Source organism: Myxocyprinus asiaticus, chromosome 25 (genome assembly GCF_019703515.2).
Source record: "Myxocyprinus asiaticus isolate MX2 ecotype Aquarium Trade chromosome 25, UBuf_Myxa_2, whole genome shotgun sequence".
NCBI classification, from domain to species: Eukaryota; Metazoa; Chordata; class Actinopteri; order Cypriniformes; family Catostomidae; genus Myxocyprinus; species Myxocyprinus asiaticus.
In genome coordinates, this window is record NC_059368.1 from 37,712,951 (window position 1) to 37,737,931 (window position 24,981).

Genomic DNA, 24,981 nt, shown 5'->3' on the forward strand with positions numbered 1-24,981 from the left:
CTTTAGACAGGTGTGTGAATGGCTTTTGCTGCGGATGGCACATGAGTGAATGGGCACTTGAGAGTATTTGAGAAGATTTGATTCCTTTAATACACTAAAAAAAAAAAAAGCACATGACTTGGTCTTGGAAAAGGTCTCTAATCGAACGATCGTACAGATGTAGGTACATGTGCACCAGCTCGCTAATAACTCTGCACATCGATGTGTTCATGCTGACTGATTTTGACTCACTGAACAATGTAAACAAAATTGGTCATCAGCCTCAAGGTAGGTGGAGCTCCAGGTCACACCTGCCGATGACTTGGACCAATGGCAGTAAGAAGGTGTTTAGCAGCCAATAAGAATTTTACCTAAAAGTTCGCCCCAGCGATCTGTTACAAACCACCGAAACGAACGCAAAAACACCTTCTTTTTGGCCAGATTTTGTTCTAAATGATATCACCCATTCGTTCTTCTATTTCGTAGGAAACATTTCGAGGCCTTTAGTAATGTGACTCTGCTGTTTCTTTCTGGAGATCTTACAGTGTTAGCAATGTTTATAGATGGAGACTGTCATTTCTGCACCACAAGTGACACCAAACAGAATTGCAATCTGTTAATGTGAGAGGCACCAACTGGATCTAAACGTGACATAACAGCATTGGCTCAACCAATGGCATGAGTTGAACAATGGATGGGGAAAGTGTTTGAAACTTCTTGGAAAACAGTCCTTATTTTTGCCGTTATGTTTGGTGCCACTAATGGCACAGAAATTACAGCAGGTTTTAAAGTTTGCAAAAATCTCCTCTTGACCTATGTTGATATAATGTTCAAAATCTACAAACAGCAATCAAGTCATCGTAATTTTTGCATACTGAATTATGATTGCATACTGAATTACGAATACTGAATTGTCTCTCCTTAATTGCCTCTTTCCCTTTATCTATACTATAACTTTTAAAACTCATGAACTGATGAAGTCACTTAAATTAGTGTTGAAAGGTCCTGAGTAAGTGAGAAATGCATCATTTGACTAGACTAACTCTACTAGAACATTGTGCTGTGAACTATCTTCAAAGACAACTTTCCTAACTATAATTTTACCCAAAATTGGCAACAAAAAAAATTGCTGCCTTGCAGGCACTAGTATGTCCTTCAGGAAATGCAAATTTAGTTGTGAAAGTTCTTTCCATCTGTTTTGGTAAATTACTCTCCCCACAGACAGACTGTCTTTTTCCTTCTTTCTACTTTCGCTTAGTTTCACTGAGGATGTTCTGGAAGAGTTCTTGAAGGTTCCTGTTGGGAGTTCATTGTCCGTCAGACAGTTTAGCTGTTGTGCTGCTGATGGATCATGGGCAGAACTTCTAATTCACTTTTGAAATCCTGTACTGATAAATGGAAGGATACACACATGAACACAAACGCAGTTCTTTGCACACTCTGCGTGTGCCTATAGTGCTTTAGTGAGTGAACTTCCTGCGCCCCACAAGAAGAGTTTGCTAAGCCAAAAAGAAAAAGAAAGAGTCTGTTTATCCTTCTTAACGGTGAATGTTGAAATATTTTCTCCTATACCTGTTTAATGTGCAGACATCACCTTTTTTGGGTGATGCAGAAATTCCACACTTAGTTTTTCTTTTTACAATTTTAGTTTGTCTTATTCATCAGATTTCTGTTCAAATGTCATCAAAATTCTCTCTGTTTCAGATCATAGAGGATGGGCTGTGTTCAATGTAAGGACAAAGAGGCAGCTAAGTTAACAGAGGACCGGGACACCAGCTTGTCTCAGAGTGGAGTGGGTAATCGGTATGGCGTCGAACCCACGCCACAACACTACCCCGGTTTCGGTGGGGTCACTGGGGTCACCGCTATTCCCAACTACAACAACTTCCACAGCGCTGGGGTCACGCAGGGTGTGACGGTCTTCGGAGGGGTCAACACATCAACACACCAAGGAACACTCCGTGCACGAGGAGGCACAGGTAACAACCACACACACACATAAATAAAATGAAAATTTGCCTGACACAAATTTTTATACAGCTATACCCACACACGCTTGTGCCCTATGCAAATCTGCATATTTGAAAAGAGTCATTATTTTTGCAGTTCTGTTTGATGATGCTATATTTATAAGATGGAGTTTGACATCACATCCCGCTACCCATATATAATGGAGGTCCGACATTTCGCATTCTTAAAATCTAGTGTGAGTGTCCCATTATGGTCAAATCCCCAATAAGTTTTCGATCATCACTTGATCTGTGGCATAAATCCTAGGGCCACCAAGCGTTAAAAAGTGAACAAGTAAGTCATAGCGGATTGTTTTACAATCCTGTGCTACTGGATTTGTGCTCAATGACTAATTTTAGGTTCGGTTTCATCTAATGATAGGTTGTCTTAGCTACTGTGTCCAATGACCAAATTTCTCAAATCTTGTGAGCATCATTTGAGGCAAACACTAACAGGCAAAGCACTCCCAAAACAATCAAGATGACAATAGTTGACTGAAGATGACTTCGCCCTGCTAGATGTTAGGGCTGAAACGATTCATCGACGTCATTGAGAACGTCAACCGTAAAAAAAAAAATTTTTTAAAAATTGTTGACAAATTTTTGTTGTCGAATAGTCATTTGATCTCATTTAACATAACATGAGATCACATTAAACTCTTATGATGATGCGCGAGAGCAGCACTGCAGTTCGCACCTGACTGAAGAGAGAAAGAAAACAGCTCACAGTCCAGATGTACTCTAAAATTTCCAAACAGCTTCAGGTGACGTAGATCGCAAATTATGAGGGAATAATACAAATTAAGTAAATACAGAAACACTCTCGTTGTGGAGCGTCTTTAAAGGAAACACCCCGGTGTTACATCTTAAATGCAGTTATATTTAATGCATTATAGCTTTATTTAAGTTCAAATAATACGGAAGCAGATCATGTAAATAACAACAAACTCCGAAACTGTAATTTCTTGGTGCGGTCAGCTCCTCTTCTATGAGTTGCGCGAATGTCCCGATCTAAGGGGGAGAGATTGAAACTGCACCCGGCTGATGCACACTCTGTCACGGGGACGCTCGTTCCTCGAATGTGCATGCTTAATGCAGCTAGATTATAACGACTTATTGAATCATAATATATGTGTCACTGTGTATTTATTATCATGAAGAAAATTGGCAATACACAGCTTTATTAATAAGAGAGAATTTGTTTTTTTGTGAGTTAAAGATGGACTGAAGTGAACAGAAAGGTGAGAGAGTCTTCGCCCCATTATACACTGAAACAAAATAAATTTTTTATTTATTTTAGTTTTGGCTTGTTTTCCAATATAAATATCTAAAACTCCTTTAAAACAATGTAAATTTTCTTTAGCAGCTATACTGCAGAAGAAAAAATTGTTATCTGAGAATGTTGAATATAATATTAAAAATACAAATATTTTAAAATACCTAAAAATCCTTTAAAAAAAGATGCATTCACCTGAGAAGCAGCATATAAGATATTTAGACTTGCTCTTAGAGAATAGATCTTGAATATAAGTATATTTTGTCTTTACTGCACTCGCAGAAGTATAACCAATGAAAAAATACACTTATATACAAAATACACTTATATTTATGATACATTCTCTTAAAGCAAGTCTAAATATCTTATGTTGCTTCTCAAGTAAATGTATCTTGTTTTAAGGATTTTTAGACAATTTTAAATGCAAAACAAGACAAAAACACTTGATAACAATAGGATTTTTTGCAGTGAATTTCTTTACTGAATTAAACTGAACAAAAAGTATTTTTTCCTTTAATGAATGTCATTTAGAGGTATTTTTAAAAGATGATTTTGTCCTCTTTATTGTTAGTAATCACGTTTAATACAATCTTTTAAGCCGGGGCACAAGCTGAATAATCGGTTAAGAGCTAATGATTAATCGTTGCAATAATCGCTGAATAGTCGAATAATCGTTAGATTAATCGATTATTAAAATAATCATTAGTTGCAGCCCTGCTAGATGTAACAAAAGGGCCTGGTCTTAATTCCACACAGCTCTGTTTATAATATCCCGTTGGGAGATATACTCTCTCAGTGCAGCCGACCTCAGATACTTTACACCAGACAATATCATTTTCTATGTGTCAGGGTGCGTTCACACTAGAGCTGTGATTCTTAACAGTAAGTAATTGTTTTGAGGTAGTAGGTGGTTTAAGTAGTGTACAACTAATCCTTAGTTTAAATCCTACTTCATAATAATATATTAATCATGGCTGTTGCAAACAGGGCATTTCTACAGTGACATCTGTGAATAAGAACTTTTGCTTTTGTATGGTGCTGCATACACAACAACAGGTGTCAGTATTAGCCAAAGACCACTGTCATATCTACGAGCGCAACTTAAACACAAAATTACTAAGTGCTGCTTGTCCCATACATAATATGCAGAACAGATTTGTAATTGTTTATGATTATTACACAAAAATCTATAAATAATCATTAGACTACAGCAATAAAAACAATATGTATTATGAATATTTTAATAGCAATGATATAATTATTTAGGGATGCTTCTGTCAGTCGGTGGTGTCATAATTTGGCCGATTGCATAAACTGATCAACCAAGTCACAATTTGTCAATAAAAACTAGAAAACAACAGTGAATTACTAGCAAGGAAATACAGTTAACAGTGACGTTGAGCAGAAAGCTTACATATAACTAGGGCTGTCACTATCGATTAATTGGAGTAATCGGCTAAAATGCATTCATTAGTCTAAGTTTTGATGTATTTTCTGATAATTTTTGTACTGAACCATTTTAGTTTAGAACTCAAATTTGGGAAAACAGGCCATGGAAAAAATATTTGATGTCTGCCCACCAGTCTTGTTATTAAGGATGAGTTATATACTGTACAGGGTTAAACTGTTTTTTCAGAGATATAAAAGCCATTGTATTTGTGTTTTGTTTTTTAACTATCACTTGCATGCAAAACGGAATACAATATTCACAGTAATTGCATGAGAGAAATGTTTTCACTCTTGCATTGAGCTGCAGCAGTTGTGGACTCTGTTGCGCTTGTGCTACTTGCTGCAGATCACAAAAGCTTGACACTTGCCAACGTACCGTGTAAAATGCCCTTAAGCATCTGGACATTCAGTTCCTTATTGTGTAAACATTGTTAATAATTTCACTTGCGGAGACTAGCCATTTCTCCCTCAGGTAAGCCAAAGTTTTATACTGATGTGCAGCTGTGCCCCACTTCCAGTAACTAATTTATTTTTGTTTTGGGCTTGGTGTGCGTTCATGTCATGTTGGAACGATCGTATTTACATGTTGAGCACACATGAACGGCACTACAAAGTAGTTATTACAAGTAGGAAACTCTGGACTTATCAGAAAATAAGACTTATTTAGCTGGTTAACGAAGCTACATGTTTGTGCCACAAAACTACATTTCCCATCATATTATGTGGCTGCATGAGAATGATAAAATAGATTAATTAATTACACACCTAATGCATGGCTTCACTCTATATTTTGTTCCATTGGTGCTAAAAAAAGCTTGAAAGCTTATGTTCGCTCTCTCTCTCTCTCTCTCTCTCTCTCTCTCAGGTATAACTCTGTTTGTTGCTCTCTATGACTACGAGGCTCGTAGTGAAGATGATCTCAGCTTTAGAAAAGGAGAGAGATTTCAAATCATCAACAGCAGGTAAGACTTCATGGGTTGACAATTTTGCAAGTCGCTGCACTGCGAAATTGTGTGCCAGACCGCTATGCAATGCGCATCAATAATACGTATTGCATTCTAAGCGTTGCCACTTGGGGTGCTGTAGAGGTTATTAACAAACTTATTCAGGTCAACACTGTAATGGCAGAGCAACAATTTGAAGAATCTTGCTGAGCAAGTTAAAGTTAGTTAAACTGTCGACATGTGTATACCATGGGCGGCGCATGGGCTGGGCAGGAATATTCCGGATTCACTAAAAGTTAAGCTCAATAGACAGCTTTTGTGGCATAATGTTGATTACCCAAAAAGTTTATTTAGACTCGTCCCTCCTTTTCTTAAAAAAAAAAAAAAAAAAAAGCAAAAATGGAGTGAGCCACTACAATGGAAGTGAATGGGGCCAATTTTTGGAGGGTTTAAAGGCAGACATTTGAAGCTTGTAATTTTACAAAAGCACTTAAATTAATTCTTCTATTAAAACTTGTGTATTATTTGAGCTATAATGTTGTTTGAAATGTCATTTTAGGGTTTGTTAACATTACATCGTCATGGCAACAAAGTTGTAAAATAACTTTACACAGAAAAGGTTGTGATTTTATCACACTAAAATCATGTTAACATGCATATTGTTTATGTCTTGTGGCTATAATTTTGAAAAAGTGAGTATTTTAATTTTCAAAAATCGGCCCCCATTCACTTCCATTGTAAGTGCCTCACTGTAACCCAGATTTTAGCTTTTTTTTTTTTAATAAAGGGAGGAGCAAGTCAATTTTTTTTTTTTTTTTTGTGGTAATTAATATTATACCACAAATACTGTTGATTGAGCTTAACTTGCATTGAACCTGGAATATTCCTTTAAGCCACATGTTTTCTTTAAAGCCCCCAAAGTTTTTATCGTCTTGAAGTGATGCCAGAAGTACCGCTGGAGTATCAGGTTGATTCTAAAACACACTATATTTTAATATTTGAAGAATAAACTTTAGTATATATCAATTAATAATACCTGTCTTTCTATAGTATTGACATCAATTCAGTACACATACGCCATTTTCATAGCAGCTACTCAGTTGTCGTGTAAGCCCTACTTTGAACGAGTGCTGAAGCTGTTTAAATTGATACAGGTGCATGTTCATAAACGGGTGAAGCTCTGCTGTAATGTGCTCTTTCACTCCACCCTTCATCAATTCGAGTCCATTTTCCCACCAGTGAAATGTCCTCACCTTCACAAACACTTCCTGCCTCCCCACCCAACCACCTCCATCCTGCTTGAAGCATGGCATCTCTCTCTGCAGAAAAGAATTGTACTTTACCTCATTCCTTGAGTAGCCTACACTTTCATTGCAAGACAGGAAATGCAGTGACACCATTTCCTGCTAGCTTCTGCTGTTTAGCTGTGTTTGACCACAGTGATTCTACATGGACAAACTAATATTATTATAACTGTACATATATTACACAAACAGAAACGTGCATACCATTAAAATATCACACACACTACTCCTACGACATTGTTTAACAACATTTTAATTTTTTTCGGTTGTGTTAATGGAATGACAGAAAGAGTAATTTATTGAATTGCAGCTTTATTTTCACAAATGTTTGCTTTTTTTTTTTTAAGTCATAATTTTTGTCTTTTGTGAAAATGTCTTTTAAATTAAGTCAATATTTTATCATGCCATATTTATTCATTTTCATCACTTTTACTCTGACTAAAATGGCATATAATTTCAGTCCCAGGAGGTAGTACCGAAAGGTGCGGACCACCCACTTGATGACCAGACACTCCTTCTCAACGGTGCTGTACATCGCCTCTCTCAGTGAAAGCTTCCGGCTGATGTACAGCACCGGGTGCTCCTCCTCCTCAACCACCTGGTACAACACTGCTCCCAACCTCCTGTCCGACGTGTCAGTCTGTACAACAAAAGGGAGATAAAAATAAGGAGCATGAAACAACGTCCCTCCACATAGCACAGATTTCACCTGCATAAAAGCCTGTTGGCACGGCTTCCGACCACTGGACCAGGTCTGGAGCTCCCTTTTTTAGTGAGATCGGTCAGCGGGCTGGTGACGTCCGAATAATTAGGCACAAACCTCCTATAATAGCCAGCCAGCCCCAAGAACCGTCTCACCTCCTTTTTGGCTTTGCGCAATTGGATGGGTGGAGGTACGGTATCTGGGGTTCCACTTGGGTCACAGGCAGGTGCGCCCACAAATTGATAAAACCGCAGCGGTTGCGGCCTGCCCGAGACCCAAGTGGAACCCCAGATACCGTACCTCCACCCGTCCAATTGCACACTTCTTGGGGTTTGCCATGAGTCCCGCCCATCGCAGGGACCTCAGAACCGCCCTCAGATGCTGCATGTGCCGCTGCCAATCATTACTGTATATAATGATGTCATCCAGATAGGCAGCGGTGTACGTAGAGTGCAGTCTGAGGACTTGGTCCATAAGGTGCTGAAATGTTTAGGGGCCCTAAACAAACCAAACGGAAGGGTCACGTATTGGTGTAAGCCAAACGGTGTGGAGAAGGCCGTTTTCACATGGGACATTGGTGTTAAGGGGACCTGCCAATAACCCTTCATTAAATCCAGTGTCGAATAAAAGAGAGCTGCGCCCAACCGATCGAGCAGTTCGTCAATACAAGACATTGGATATGCGTCAAATTTAGGCACCACATTGACCATTCTATAATCCACACAGAACCAGACTGAGCCATCACTCTTCGGAACCAGTACCATCAGGCTGGCCCAGTCACTGTGGGATTCTTCTATTAACCCCATATCGAGCATGGCCTTCAATTCTTCCCAAACCACTTTTTTTTATGCTTGGGTAATCGGTAGGGACGATTGCATACCACTACCCCTGGGGTTGTTTCGATATGGAGTTTTATGAGGTTCATACAACTGGGAAGGGGCGAGAACACGTCTGAGAATTCTCTTTGCAACCGAGCCACGTCCGTGATTTGCGACGGTCAGAGGTGGTCTCAGCAAGTGCGATTTGGCTTTTAAGTTCACCTCCGGCCCGAGCTCCTCTCTCTCCAGTACCACCATCGCCAAAGCCACGGGGACCACCTCCCTTCATGGTTTTAAGAGTTTGAGGTGGAAAATTTGCCGTGCTCTGCCCCTATCCGTTTGTTTAACCTCATAATCGACTTCCCCGACTTGCTATGTGACCTCAAAGGGCCCTTGCCACTTTGCGAGTAATTTAGAGCTTGATGTGGGTAGTAATACGAGGACTTTATCTCCCTGTTTAAATTCCCATAGCGGAGTTCCCCTGTTATACAGCCGGGTCTGACGTTTTTGAACCTGTAGCATATTCTCCTGCGATAGTTGCCCCAATGTGTGGAGTTTTGCTCTCAGGTCAAGAACATATTGAATTTCATTTTTTTGCTGTTTGAAGGTCCCTCCTCCCAGTTTTCCCTCACGACATCTAAGACACCGTTATGCTTGCACCCATACAATAATTCAAATGGGGAGAACCCCGTGGAGGCTTGCGGGACCTCTCGAACTGCGAATAACAGGGATTCAAGCCACTTATCCTAACTCCGAGCATCTTCATGCATGAACTTATAAATCATGTTTTTCAGGGTTTTATTAAACCGTTCGACCAAGCCGTCCATTTGCGGGTGGTACATGCTTGTCCGAATCAATTTAATACCCAATAATTCGTACAGCTCGCGTAGTGTACATGACATAAAAGTAGTGCCTTGAACAGTGAGGATTTCTTTCGGAATCCCCACTCGGGAGATCATTCTGAAGAGTGCCTCCGCAACACTACGTGCTGAAATGTTGCGTAGAGACACTGCTTCCGGATATCACGTTGCATAGTCCACCAGAACCAACACAAAGTGAAGTCTGCATGCCGTCCGTTCTATTGGCCCGACGAGGTCCATACCAATTTGTAATGCTTAAAGATGGGCAAGGAGGATACTGGGACTGGCTTGACAAACACATAGATAATTAATGACACTTTTCAGTGTATAAAGAAGCTGAACAGCCAGCTACGTCAAATCATAAAAACATTCAGATACACGACAAGCTTTGCACATCTCTCTCTCTCTCTCTCTCTCTCTCTCTCTCTCTCTCTCTCTCCTCTGCCGCTGTCTCCTCTCCTTAAATACTCCCGCCTCCTGCTCACCACATCCCAAACTCAGGTCGGGGATTTCTCTGGCCTATGATCTCTGGCCTTGTGCCCCTCATAAACCTGCAAACAAGCGGGTGTTGACCCATTGTATTAGAGTCTATTCCCACATGACAAGCCGATATGGCAGCGAGATAAACCTTGACTGTAGAAAAGGCCCTGCCTTTATCTAAATGTTTCTGCTGAAAACACAAAACATCTGCCACTGAACATAAAAATGGAACAATGTGTCTGTGCACACCACTGCTCAAACACAGCCCATTTCCGATCATGCACGGAGCACGTTGAAGCAGCTCTCGTGCTCTGAATTGTTTCAATCCCCCTGGGGGGTAAAGCCATGACACTCAAATTTAGCCTCTCACGAATCAGGCCCAAAGAGCTACTCTGTCCGGGGTGTGGTGAAATATTTCCCCCTGCACTTGCGACAGGAGATCCCTGTGCAGCGGGAGCTGCTAAGGCTGGGCGCCCAAAAGTTGAATTATCTCCGCCAGCCACAGTTTCCCCCGGTCAATTAAGGGCAATCAGTATGACTGAGTAACCATATTCTCGTAATCTTTTTAGGGTTGGAATGATCAGACTCAGTGGAGGAAACACATAAAGTAGAGCATTTAGCCAAGGATGCACTAGAGCATCCACATCCATAGGAGCACCATCTCTCGCCAGAGAGAAGAACAGAGAGCAATGAGCGTTTTTGTGAAATGTGAAGAGATCTACGGCAGCTCGCCCATATCTCTTCCACAGCTGACTCGCCACCTGAGGGTGAAGTTTCCATTCTCCATAAAGGAGATTTCCCCTGGACAGGAGATCCACCCCTGTATTCATCACTCCCGTAATGAGAGAAAGTGCGCACCACTCCACGTAATCAGCTTTTGTGCCAGGATGTGTAGCCGCTGTGAAGGCGTGCCCCCTCCCCACCCCGGTCTGTTTATGTGTTGTCTTGTTGTCCAATCTGACTAGGACATTGTGTCCTTGTGGGATCTGAAAAAAGTGCTTCAGTGCTAGAAACACTGTCAGGAACTCCAGAAAGTTTGTGCACGTTCTGTAGTGACACGGGCCAAACCCCATTCACAATTCTGCCTACACACCATGTCCAACCTGTGAGTGACGCATCTGTCATCACCACTTTCCTCAGAGAGGCTACCCCAAAAGGTTTTCCCGTGAAGGAAAGCAAGGATTATCCAGTGACTGAGAGCGAGCATCCCCTCTGACGTCACTCTTACTCTGAGATTTAAGTCATGGCGAGGACACGAGTGCTGTGCTGCAATCCAATGCTGAAACTCTCTCATTCGCAGTAGTCCCAAAGGAATGACTGACACCGTTGAGGCCATCAGTCCCAATAGGCATAGACACAACCTGAATGAGACTTTTTTTTTCCCTTATCTGAAAAAAATAAATAAATAAAAAAATAAAAATAGTAAGCTATTATAGGCAAATCTTAGGAATTTTCTGTGTAATGGGTAGATGCCCACATGAAAATACGCATCCTTCAGATAGACTGACATAAACCAATCTCTGGGATGAATAAACAGAGTGTTTTGAGCATGAGCATTTTGAACTTGTACCTTCTGAGGTATTTGTTGAGGTTGCGTAAATCCAGAATTGGAAGGAGACCACCTCCTCTCTTGGGGATGACGAAATACCTGGAGTAAAAGCCCTGATGGCTGTCCTCCAGCGGCACAGTCCTTATTGTTCTTTTACTCTGCAAATTGGCTATTTCCTCCTCTAAAATCCAAGCTGACTCCCCCTCCGCTGTTGACATTAACATACTGTTGAACAGAGGTGGTTTTACAGCGAATTATCTTAGATCAAACCCAAGGATGAACTGCACTTGCGCGCCAAATTTCCGCATGAACAGAGAGGGGATTTTTATTTTTGTCACACACGTTTTTGTGTAAACTTTCGTCCTCTCTCTTTTCTGGCCCCATGGGTGGAGAGGGGAGATGCAAACTGAGATGCAAACTGAGAGGCACTGGGGAAACTGGTGCCAACACTCCCATTAAATCATTTGTGTATGAACCGTGTAACACAAAACTTATGGTCTGATTCCTCTTCCGAGTCCTCTTGGCTGGAGGGGCGGAAAACAAACTCCCTTCTTGAGAAAGGAGGGGAACAGAGACTCCGCTAGTGCTGTTCACCCACTCCATGTCCCGAACCAGAACACTGGTTAGGTCGCCCATCTCTTCTTGTTCCCCTGAGGGTTAGACGGACAATGTTTGGCCGCCGCTGCCGCGAAAGGATCCTTGCTTTTCCGTTTGCTTCTAGCGCATAAACTCCTATGTCGATACTTCAAATGTTAAGGAAAAACTGGTTTGGAAACTTTTTGTCAAGAAAATTGGCATTAACACAAAAATGTAGTCACATGACAGAAATTACCCCAATCGTTAGCCTGTGTTAATCATGATGACAAGGTATACATCCTTGAAAGCCAATTTTTTGAAGCCTACGTGATTATGGATTGATCTTAACGGCGTACCTGCACAGATCCGATGCTGCAAACATGACACTTCCAGGAGTGCCAACACAAATATCTTGTATCATGCACATCGACAAGTGCACGGAGAACAAACAAATGGCCGCTGTTTGTGATTGTGTTTATTTATTAAAGTTGCTTTTCCACACCATTCAAAATAATAGACGACAGTCATGGAATTAGCCCACAATACAAAAACAAAAACAAAACAAAAAACATATCATTTCTGTGCACAAAGATGTTTTAAATTAAAAATAAATACCCAATACTAAGAGAAAAGCTTCAGTGTGCTTTTTTGGAACACTACCATAGCCCAATTCAATAAAATTTGTGTTTAGCTTACATTTCACAAAATGCCAGCAAAATTCCCTGTATTAAATTAAATAAATTAGCCTACCAAATGAATAAAGCATAAATGAATAAAATAATTTTTTTTTAAATATTTTTTGACCTATATATGCCTTCTCTTTACACAAACTTAAATTAGCCTTACCCTGTTCTGTAGACGAAAAATGTCATCTGAATGACATTCTCAGAAAGTTATACACTTTTTTCAAGATTATAATCTATCAGAACTATTTGTCCAATGCTGAGTTCACTTTCAGAAAACAAGCTTTTAAGCATTTTAAAACTTTTCAATATTTTAAATCTAACCCTCTTTACCTCTGATCGCATTTGCTGAGCTTCTTCAGAAAATGTAAATTGCATTATGATGCTAAAATGTATTTTAGATGACAGTCAAGTTCAGTTGGTCGTTAAGAGTTGCTGGACAAATATGCGGGAAATAATGCAGTTGTGTTGGCAATGCTTTAGATTAGATGATTGTTCAAAATAGCCTATTGAATATCAGGAATTGCCAGCTTGAATGTGGCCATAATGATTTGCTTTTGGGTCGGAACCGGTGGTAACCTGCGATAGGCGCAACATCAGGACCAATATTACAGTCCTATCAGAAGGGCAACTGTTTCCTTTTGATTGCAATTCCTCATCTTCTGATTGCATTTATTTGTGAAATTAAAATGACAGTAAGCTGGCTAATTTCAATGAATTGTCTCAATACTCTCCCCATTTTACCAAAACTTTGGAAGAAAAAAAATGAGGGACATCTGGGAGGCGAAAGGTGTACGATTAGTGATAAACACACATTTCTGTATGGAAACAGCTTAAGGGCAGATTTATTTTGCGATAAACCAAAACTTATGCAACAAAGTGTTTTTTTTTAGGCATGATGTCATCACGCACACCATTTTTATCGATAAAAGGCCATTTGAATGGAAACAGGTAGAAGACTTTTTTTTACGCATTTTCACTTTGTCGATAAGAAAATAGCGCAAAAAGTGGATGGAAACTAGGCTATAGATGCCGCACTGTGAACACCGTAGCCCCGAAAAGGGCTTTCGGATCCACCGGGGCATCGAATAAATCTGTCTTCTCCCTCTCAGACAGGCCAGACAGACCGAGCCAAATAGCCGTTCGCCCACAATGGCGAGACCCATGCTGTGGCCGCAGCTCTGGATAGCCCCTCTTGATGTGCCTAGGTTGAGATCCACAATAACGCAGATCTCTTTCCACAAGCCGCACTGGTTCCCCCGCATTAATTTGTCATCCCATATCCTCCATCAACTCTTATATGCTGTGAAGAGCGAGGTGGCATTAAGAGCCCTTACAGCTAGGGCTGAAGATCGATAGATCTTTTGGTAAATGGAGGCTGACAATCTCTGTCCATCCCGGCAATGAAGCGGGAGCAGACGAAAAAAATGCCTGACGATTGGGGTGAAGATGATTCGCCACCGATGCCTCGAATGGAGGGGGGCTGGATGTCCCCAGATCCTCCATTTTGTGCACATCCAGCGAAGAGTAACCTTTAACAGGCACTCTGTGTGGAAAAGGCTTGTCCCAAATCCGACGCATCTCCGCGAGCACACTGGGACGGCTGGAATAAATTGCTTTACCGGGGCAGCACAAGATGGCAGCCATTTGTCATCGTAACAGATCCCTCTCTGTACCCTGGCCAGTCTGCTGTGACGGCCAGTCGATGGAGAGCTTGGCTGCCGCCCTCCTACACATTTCAATAAGTTCCAGCTCTCCTTGGACAGGAGAGGGGGACGCATCCATCGCGCTACCCAGCCGTGAAGGAGGAAGAGCGGGGAGAATGGCATCGTTTTCATCCTCCTCACCATCATCCTCCAAAAGATGATCATCAGTGTCATCCTCCTCCTCTTCCCTGTCCCCCGCCAAAGGAAATGATTCAAATAGGGTAGGTAGATCGGGAGAGACTTCGTCCATGAGATTGCCCCTGCTGCGCTGTCCTTGCAGCTGTGGTGGGGGGGGTCTTTCACTGCTGGCGGCGGAGAAGAATATGGATCCTCATTATTCGATGCCACGATCTTCACCCTCCTTTCCAAAACTCTCCGTATGAAATGGGAACAATGTGGGCAACACTCGGCATTAGCGAGTGTGGCCTGTGCATGCCTGACCCCCAGACAGGCGATACATAGTGTGTGGGAATCCTATGGCGAGATCATAGATCCACAAGCGCACGGACGGGAGGGATCCTTCCCCTTCACTCCACCGCTCGGTGAGCTCGCAGTTGCCATGACAGGACCTGAACTCAAGAACACAGAAGCAGTTCACCACAACGTGACACGTGCTGTAGAAGTAGAAGCTAAAACAGCTCGAAACTCTGCAGAAAAAACGCAACCCGCCTTGACGTGCTGGTTCATGCCACCCAGAGAAAACTAAAATATAGCAGAAAATATATTCACTCTGACAGTGAAGATACTCGCAAAAAGAACAGCCGCATTCTGCGACGTATCTGAATGGCTTGCCTGATGAACTGTTAAGCAACCACTTCTTACAAGTCCTGCTGAGGATAGCTTCCAAAGATCTTCACGGGGAAGAGAACGATAATGAAGTAGGCACCTATGGCAGTGGTTTATTGAGGTGGGACTCCCTCATCACTGCTGTGATTGGTCTGTCAACTGACAGACTGTGTATTATTGGTGCTTCCAGGATTGGCCACACCCGAGGCTTCACCCATAGTGAGATACCAAATGAGATAGCATTTCAAACATTGATTATTATCGTCTAATATTTTTGGAAATACTGCATATGTTTAAGTATGATAAAGGGCAATTCATACTGAAAAATTAATGGAGTGACTATTTGCACTCCAAAAGTCTGATAGAAACAGAGAAATTAAAGACAGACTTTGCCCCTAGTGTCTCTGCAGTGGCTTGGGGTGTAATAACAATGTGGATGTGCTTTTTTTTTTTTTTTTTGCATGTGGAGGACCTGGGTTCAAATCTGCCTTTTGTCCCACTTTTGCAAAAAAAATTTTCTGCCTCCACTCTTTAATATTTCCTCATAATACTTCTAAATAATAATTAAAATTGAATATAGAGGTTGATTTTCTCGCAGTTATTTGGTCACGGCGGTTAAGCAAAAAGGTTTGATCTGGGTAAAATTAACCATGGTTTTATTATAGTAATATTGTGGTAATCATGTCTTTTGGTGGAAGCCATAGTTTTAATGCAGTTAACCATGATGTTACTACAGTAATATGGTGTTCATATAGTAACCATGTTTTAATTTTGTGGTTACTATGATTTTACTACAAAATGCCATGGTGAGACTATGGTTACTGTAGATAATTTTTGTAAGGTTAAGGTTAGGTTTAGAGGTAGGAGTTGGTGTAGCATGTCTGTAGGACTCTAAATAAACACAAAAAACATGCTGCAGTGATGACACTATACTGTATGTTAGTATTTAATTAGGGGTGCAAATAGTATCTGCCACTATGTGCACCATGGTGTAAATAGCATCTTACACTTTTTGTACTTAGTGCAAGGAAGATGCTTTTTGTTGCTATTGAAGCTTAGTGCTAAGGGATAGTTCACCCAAAAATTCAAGTTCCAAAAAATCCCTTGTTCCAAGTCTATTTGGCTTGCTTGCTTCTGTGAAACACAAAAAGAGATGTTAGGCAGAATGTATCTTTTTTCCATAGAATGAATCAATAGAGTCAATGGTGACTGAGGCTGTCATTGTACCTAACATCTCCTTTTGTGTTCAATGGGAGAGAAAAAAATTCAATGGGTTGGAAACACATTAGGGTGAGTAGGCTAAATGTTATCAGATTTTTTCATTTTTGGGTGAAATATCCCTTTAAATTCTAATTCTAATTACAGTGCATCCTGTTTATTACCTCAATTCAAATTCAGGAATTTAATTCTAGATAATTTTTAGAAACCATTCTCAATTCAATTCTTAATGGCAAACAACCCAGCTGCACAGTATTTAATTAGTATGTTAGTATTCCATTGAGAACATATCCAGAGTGTGTAACAGCACAGTGCCCTCTGCTGCCTGCTGGTGATAATGCAACTGCTCTCTCCAGCCATGATAAAAACAGCACCTGAAATTGAGTGAGTCTGGGAAGTAAGTGCATACAATCATTTTCAGAGTTGAGAGAAGGTTTTCTTGGAAATTATGTTTAGTGAGAAGAGCACAAGCTATTTGAGATCTGTTAGTGGAGGGAGCTATCACATGAAGGGCACATTAAAATGAGAAGATAGAGCATTATCGAATAAATGGGACATTCACAGAAGTACACAACCAGCTGTTTTTCCACTCTGTGTGTGAAAGTGTGTGTGTGCTTTAGATGTTTTTGTAATGTGTTTTTTTACTTGTGGTGTTTTTGCAGACTTTTAAAAGTTTGCAGGAGACTGAGGCGAGACAGTAACAGACACGCTGTGATTGAGTGATCGTTCCAAATAGAAAGTTTGAAAAGCACTTATTTAAAGGGATTGCTCAACCTAAATAACAGTGCACAATTTGATTAATGATGGATGCATGGATGGATGGATAGATAATTGAGTGAATGGATGGATGGATGATTCAGTGAATGGATGGATGGATAAACAGATGAATAGATGGACGAATGAATGAAAATATGGGCAAATGGATGGATGATTGAAGAAACAGATACTAACAGCTAACAACTAATTGCTACTAATTCTGTTTATTTTTATCTGGATGGATGGATGGATGAATGGATGATTGAGTGAATGGATGGATGGATAAACAGATGAATAGATGGACGAATGAATGAAAATATGGGCAAATGGATGGATGATTGAAGAAACAGATACCAACAGCTAACAACTAATTGCTACTAATTCTGTTTATTTTTATCTGGATGGATGGATGGATGGATGAATGAAAATATGGGCAAATGGATGGATGGAATGATTGATTGATTAAGTAAATGGATGGATGGATGGATCAACAGATGAATAGATGGTTTGTAATCTGCAGCTACTAATTGTGTTTCTTTTTATCTAGATGGATGGATGGATGATGGATGGATGGATGATGAATGGATGGATGTTGGATGGATGGATGAACATGGATGGATGGGTAATTGTTTGAATGGATGGATGGATGGATGGATGGATGGATTGAGTAAATGAATGGATGGATGGATCAGCAGATGAATAGATGGTTTGTAATCTGCAGCTACTAATTGTGTTTCTTTTTATCTAAATAGATGGATGGATGAATGGATAATTGAGTAAACGGATGGATGGATGGATGGATGATTGAGTAAATGGATGGATGGATGGATGGATGGTTGGATGGGTAATTGATTGAACAGATGGATGGATGGACATTGATGGATGGATGGATATATGGATGGATGGATCAACAGATGAATGGATGGATGAATGAATGAATGAATATACAGGCAAATGGATTAGTGGTTTGTAAACTGCAGCTATTAATTCTGTTTCTTTTTATCTGAACTGCTATATCATAAGTGTCACTCTGATAAGAAGCTAAAGTTTGTGTGTTTCTCTGTGTGTCAGTGAGGGTGACTGGTGGGACGTGCGCTCTCTCACTACAGGAGGGACCGGCTACATTCCCAGCAATTATGTCGCCCCAATGGACTCCATCCAGGCCGAGGAGTAAGTCTTGGATCTGTTTGTGTGGGAGATGCACTCAATACTTAATCTGACCAAACCAGCAGTGTTCAGGGTTGGGGTGAAGTGATCTCATTCTAATCACACCCACTTTAACTCATTGTCCCCTTAGAAGGATGTATAACAAACCTCGGACTTCTCTAAATAAATCCAGCTATGTACCCTTTTGCTGTTCCAAATCCATGTGACTTTATTCCATAGAACGCAAAGGAAGATGTTAGGCAGAATATTAAAGGTGTGCTCATTTTTGTTTTGTGTGTGTGTGCTGGTCAATATGGCATTCTTCTTGGACTTAGGTTTAAGTTACAGATGCCATTGTAGAAATTCACTATTAACAGTCAACCATGATTAATTTAATCCTTGAGTGAAAGTGTCCAATAACAGGGCGGTTACTGAGATAACAAGAGTAGTATTCGGCTGGTCTTGTGATTCTAACATGGTAGCCCCCATGAGGGGACCCTGCCCATGTGTAATAAAACAGGTTTTATGAGGTTACTAATATGACTGCAGTCTTCAAATCATGCGAGAGCTCATCATATTATGCGTGTGTTTCAAAATTACTATTTATTTCTATAGAAGGAAAAAATGACTGAGTGCACCTTTAAGGACTAAAAGCCTGATGTAACCCTCAGTCACTGTTTACTAACATCTCCTTTTGTGTTCCACGTAAGAAGGAAAGTCATATGGGTTTGGAACAACATTAGAGTGAGTAAATGAGTTATCAGACTACGTGCCCAACCAGACCGACAGTATTAATATACAGGATTACCTCATTCTAACTTTGAATTCTAATTAAGGACAACTTCCTCTCTCTCTCTTTCTCTCTCTCTCTCTCTATATATATATTTATATATATCTCTCTCTCAGTTGGTATTTTGGTAAGTTGGGCCGTAAGGATGCAGAAAGACAACTTCTGTCCACAGGAAACCCGCGTGGCACCTATCTGATCCGTGAGAGCGAAACCACTAAAGGTGCTACACAGTTTTACAACACCTTCTACTGCACTGCACAACCTCGTTGCACCACACAACACCATTTATCTGTTGTTTCTGTTGTGTGGCTGTGTGGCAGGTGCCTTCTCTTTGTCTATCCGCGACTGGGACGATGTGAAGGGGGACCATGTGAAGCACTATAAAATCCGTAAACTGGACAGTGGAGGATATTACATCACCACCAGAGCTCAGTTTGACACTCTTCAACAGCTGGTCCAGCATTATTCGGGTAACACATAAGCACGATTATCATTCCACAGACCTAATACATAGAGCTCAGCATTGACACATTTCATAGCTGCAAGTCTGTATTTGTAGAATTATTGTTTCTTAATGTTGTGCTCTCAGAACTGAAACAACCATCTAATATTGTCTTAATGGAGTAGGGTTAATTACATCTTGATCTCCATGTATGAATCAACAACATTTATAAAGTAATTTGGGCCATTCTCTCTGTATCTAAAAACAAATAAAATGTGTATACAGAAATGCAATTACAATGGAGGTCTAAGGGGCAATCTTACAGCAGCAGAATAAATCACATTCATCATATTCATTCAAAAGTATAGCCATAAAACTTGCGATGAGACCCCAAACCCTAAAACTTTACCAAACTTTCAAAATAAATGAAATTAATTCCTTTTGTACCTAGCTACAAAATAAACAATGAACTGACCATTAAGAATCCGCTTGAAAGAATTTATGCATCTTAAATTAAAAGAATACTACTTACACGGCTTCTCGTTGGTGTGAACTTCGCAACAGAGTGATGAAGAGTTGAAGTTCAAACACTCAATGGAAACGTTTTTTTTTTTTCTTGTTTTTAGAAAAAAGTAAGAAACTGTATGTTAATGTACACTATTTTAGGCACGAGGGCATATCTTATTTTGTGATTTGATTTACTTGACCTGTACTGTACGGCGCTATGATCATCCATTCACATTTTTGGCTTCTATTAAAGAGACTTTTTCATGAGCCAACCACTATTTTTATGGTGCAGACTAGAGCCGCTTTTCCAACATTGAGCCGAACGGTTTTGAGCATGGTACGGAACAGTTACAGTAGCATTCCCTCATGAGCACGGTTCGGCACAGCAATGGTTAGAAACCGTTCTCAGCCCTAAATTTTCAGCATGGTTAGCTAGCCGTACTCGAGAGTGCTCAACCCTCAACTGTGCTGGTGGAATAACTTTAGTACGTGGCAACACCAAGGTAAATTATAGCACTTTTATTTGTTTCTAGGTCACCAAGTTCACTAATATTTGGGGAAAGTTAATAAAAGTTAATAAAAAATAAATGTATATTTAGTGTACATTATGTTCATTATTTTATGATGATGGTTTACCTAGTATAGTAGCATAAACTTATTTAGAAACAGGCCCTTTTCATCAGTGAAGTAGATTACTAGCTCATTAAAACTCAAGATATATTAATACATTCTCATATACTATTTTCATATATTACTTGTATAATAATTTGTCAATAAATATCATTTTTAGCTAATCTGGGAACTTTTAACTTTCTGTGTGTTTGTGTCCGTTGACATACACAAGCCCTCAGCAAATTATGGTAAACATCTCACCTTTTTCTCTTTGCTTTTCTTTTTGCGACATGGGACGTGTCTTTCCTGTGTATTAGCGGAGTAAAAACCAGGGAAAAAGCATCCTAAAAACTGGAACTGGAATCGTCAACATGCGTACATTCTTCTGATTTCTCCAAAACACAGTGGAAAAAGTAACCGTAACCACGCCAACTGGCCCGGATCAGCATGGAACGGCACGGTTTTGCGACGAGAACTGTTCTGCCCGATGGTGGAAAAGCGGCCTAGGATTGGGTACCAAGTATTGGTTCTTGTTCAGAAACTCTATGCACTTACAATCTACACTATGCCTTCAGCCATGTAGTGTATGAATTTTCAAAGTGTAATATTGTTCCATAGGGAACTTTTAAAGTTTTTTACTACATGGAAGCATTTGCCATCTAACAGCAGACGGAAGTGACATTTCAAACACATGCAATGTGTTGCCGCTAGCTTTAGCACTTTAGCCAACCTCAGTTCAACACTTGTCTCTCAAAATACGTACATAATTACTCAGCATGGGCTGATGCTAAAGCATTCAACTCACATTTGTAAGGTGTTGTCTTCTCTGAAGTTTTGCTAGTTGCTACATTCTCCGTTATTTACAATTGTTTTGTCAGGCCAGGATTGTGGCTAAGTAACTCCGCCCCAAGCCGCGAGCGCTGAGTGCACAAAGAAGTGCATTATCCGGGGTACTCCTAGCACACTCCTTTTTGTTGCATTTTTGTTTGCAGTTTTAACATACTGTTCACACAACTTAAACTACAAAATGACGTAGAAAGTGCAGAAGTGCGTGGTTGGGTATTGAACAGAACATGGTAAAGTTATAATGGTTTGGTCAAGTATAACATTTTAGCTTGCGAGGGGGTAGAGTGGTCTTAGTGAGGGGGCACATCCCCCCAAGGTCCCCTGTATCACCGACGCTGGTAAATTTATATCCAGTCTTTCAATTCATGTCATGATCATGTGAAGCCAGTAACCTTTCCAACAGTAACGGTTTCATAATGTTTCACAAATGTTTTCATGGAGCAAACTCTACTGTAAAACAAACTGAAGTTTATCCATGTACAAAAGTTTTCTCACCACAAAAAGGTTGATTTAGACCATTTTAAGGCTTTTTTTTAATGTAAAACTCAATACAAGTGCACATTTCTGCTTTTAGACTTCCAATGTATGTGCTTTACTGTAAACATGTGTTTGTATTATTTTTTTAAAAACAGAGGAATTTGTCAAAAATATTGTCTGTGGTATTTGTCACAAATGCCGCTCATTGCACTTAAATTGTATTTAATTTCACTGAAAAGCATATGCAGACAAGCTATTAGACCTCTCAACCAGCAGAGGTCCCATAAGTGTTCATGCATTGCTCTTGCAGCATCCCATAGGAGGCACTATGCTCCAGTCAGAAAACCAGACTCATGTCTGAATAGCTCTTGCGCTCTCCCTTTCTCTCTCAATGGGATGTGCTTTGTCTATTTTCCAGTTAACATATTGACTGTTAATGCATCTAGATTGAGTAGTATGGATTTTAGATAGTGTGTGCCTTTTACCTTTTCCATTACCTCACATATTGAGCCCAGTGAACATTCGTACACACAGATGCTCATACATTTGTCAAGATGACCTTAACTGTTGTGTATCAGCATCAATTGCTTTGCTTTCTGCTATTCTGAATTCTGTGAATTTCAGGGGTCATGTTTGCTTTAGCTTTCACACTTTCCTATCGTTGTCCATCTTCACTTTTAGCAGCCTGTGTTTGTCCTCTTTCTGCATCTTCTTAATGTTTCTTTAGGTTGTTTTCACACTTGGTTCAAGTGATTGGTCTGAACCCAAGTGTGATTCCACTGCTCTGAACGGCATACGCTTGCATCATCAACATGGTTTCTGCCATGAGCGCTAGCTCTCACTTTACCACTTTAGCTTGGTAATGATCCAGGAGTATAAGGCGCCATAGCTTAAAAGTGCTATTCACTTCACTTTTTTAGTCATGTTTCCATTTGCTTTTACGGCCAAAACGTTTCTAACACAGAGGAGCACCAAAGTCTCTTTCAATGTAAGTCAGTCCACTTGGCAACCATTTTGGGAACAGCATACAAGGATAGCTCGGAGAAAGAACGGGGAAAGATGGAAATCTCTAAAATGGTTGTTCAAGATTATGATCAAATAACATATTTCCAATAGGCAGTAAAATATGACAACAATGGTATCATAAATTGTGCGTCTTTTAGCTCTTTTAGTAAGGCGGGAATTCCTTGTCCACACCCGCCATATTGGCCATTCTAATTTCTCAACTTAATTTTAATACAAGTTAGTAGTGCACCGATCAGGAAATTTGAGGCTGATGCGACCACCGATATTTAAACAATATGATCAGCCAAAACCGATCCGATCGCCGAAATTTTTTACATATAACTTTTACAAGTTATATGCTGCAGTTATATGTTAATGGCCCACACTCTGAAATCACATTCACTTTACATCAATTGTGAAATGCTAATATTTATTTGAATTGAAAACAGTTATGAATAGTTCTGTTGTCACTATCAAAGATCATTGTGACGCACTGGCAACCAGTAAACACCACGAGAGTATCACATAAAGCAGAGATACATTAAAAAATAAGAGAGATATATCCATTACAAGCTCCAGAACCACTCCAGTGTGAAATCACATGAAGATGCATTGGCGTTTTTGAAGGTAAACTGTTATTGCACTTATAAGTGGCATTGCAACAAACTGTGTATTGTATGCTGTATATCTCCTGATTTAAAACAGGGTTCTCACAAAATAGCGCTAGTATCAGTGACTGATACTGATGAGAGATTTAGAGCGTGCATGTTTGAGTTACACTGAGAGCACTCATAATCACTCAAACTGACTTTATTGCTCCACACAGTCTGAGTTTTATCAAGTCAAGTCATTTTTATTCGTATAGCGCTTTTCACAACCCACATCGTTTCAAAGCAGCTTTACAGGAACCTTGGGAGAAACCAGGCTCACTTTGGGGGCCAGTTCCCCTCTGGCTAAACAACATAAATACAATGCCAGTATTAGTTATTTGTGTGCAGTGCAAGTCATGGTTTAAAATTTGTAAGGTTTTTTAATGAACTCTTAAGATTAATGACTAATGTCTTTGAAATCCATCCTGGATTAACTGCAGAAGTTCACATAGATGCATTGTCCTTTGTTAGTTGGCTGATGAAGGCTTTTGTTGGCAATTAATTGGTAGTCTGTGTATTCCATTTCAAGAGTGTAGTCCATCAGACAAAGTTGATGCAGGCAGATGTTAATGAGGTGCATCACAGTTCAACCTGCAGGTTATTTTGGTGAGGTTCACTGAGGCCCATCCGAAGTCCAAGGTTCAGGCAGTGGCATATGAAGTATCCGATGTCTTACAGTTGGAGTTGGCATTAGTTCTCTGAAGTCAAAAGACTTTTGTGATGTCTGGCTAGCACCGGCTGTAGTTTGTCATCATCACTTAGTGACACGTAGCAGTGGAGTCCGATACCAAGCAGGAACTGAGCTGGATCTGGCCGGCTCGGTTGAGACATGGAAACAAATAGAATAATATTAGCATAGACACCATTCAATTTTATGCAGAGTTATATTTAATGATAGATGTTTCTGGTTCCGGCAGACCTAACTAAAGCAGCCTAACTGTGAGTTGAAGGATAAATTAGGTGTATGCCAGGCTAAATTGATGAGTCTTTAGTCTAGACTTAAACTGAGTGAGTGTGTCTGCATCCCAAACCGTGTTAGTGAGACTGTTGCATAGTTTAGGAGCCAAGTATGAAAAGGATCTATCTCCTTTTGTGGATTTTTATATTCTTGGAATTATTAACAAGCCAGAATTTTGTGATTGTAATGAACGTGATGGAATATAACGTGTCAGAAGGTCACTTAAGTACTGTGGAGTTAGACCATTCAAAGCTTTGTATGTAGTTAACAGAATTTTAAAATTAATAAGAAATTTAACAGGTAGCCAATGTAACAACGATAAAATTGGGCTAATATGATACAATTTCTTAGTTGTAGTCAGCACTCTAGCAGCTGCATTTTGAACCAATTGAAGTTTATTTATTGAACTTGCTGGACATCCTCCCAGTAATGCATTACAATAATCTAGTCTT

The 24,981-nt window shown here is 40.1% G+C and overlaps 1 protein-coding gene across 6 annotated transcripts in view; it reads left to right on the forward strand.

Annotated features, from left to right (window-relative positions):
• Nucleotides 1-24,981, forward strand: part of LOC127415824 (tyrosine-protein kinase fynb-like) — a 103,431-nt gene that overhangs the window by 59,998 nt on the left and 18,452 nt on the right. For all 6 annotated transcript variants that reach the window (XM_051654798.1, XM_051654802.1, XM_051654803.1 and 3 more), the window contains 5 exons: nt 1,684-1,958; nt 5,579-5,675; nt 18,168-18,266; nt 19,149-19,252; nt 19,353-19,502. In XM_051654798.1, coding sequence (XP_051510758.1) covers nt 1,694-1,958; nt 5,579-5,675; nt 18,168-18,266; nt 19,149-19,252; nt 19,353-19,502 — 715 coding nt within the window. In that variant the 5' untranslated portion in view covers nt 1,684-1,693. The remainder of the gene's footprint in view (nt 1-1,683; nt 1,959-5,578; nt 5,676-18,167; nt 18,267-19,148; nt 19,253-19,352; nt 19,503-24,981) is intronic.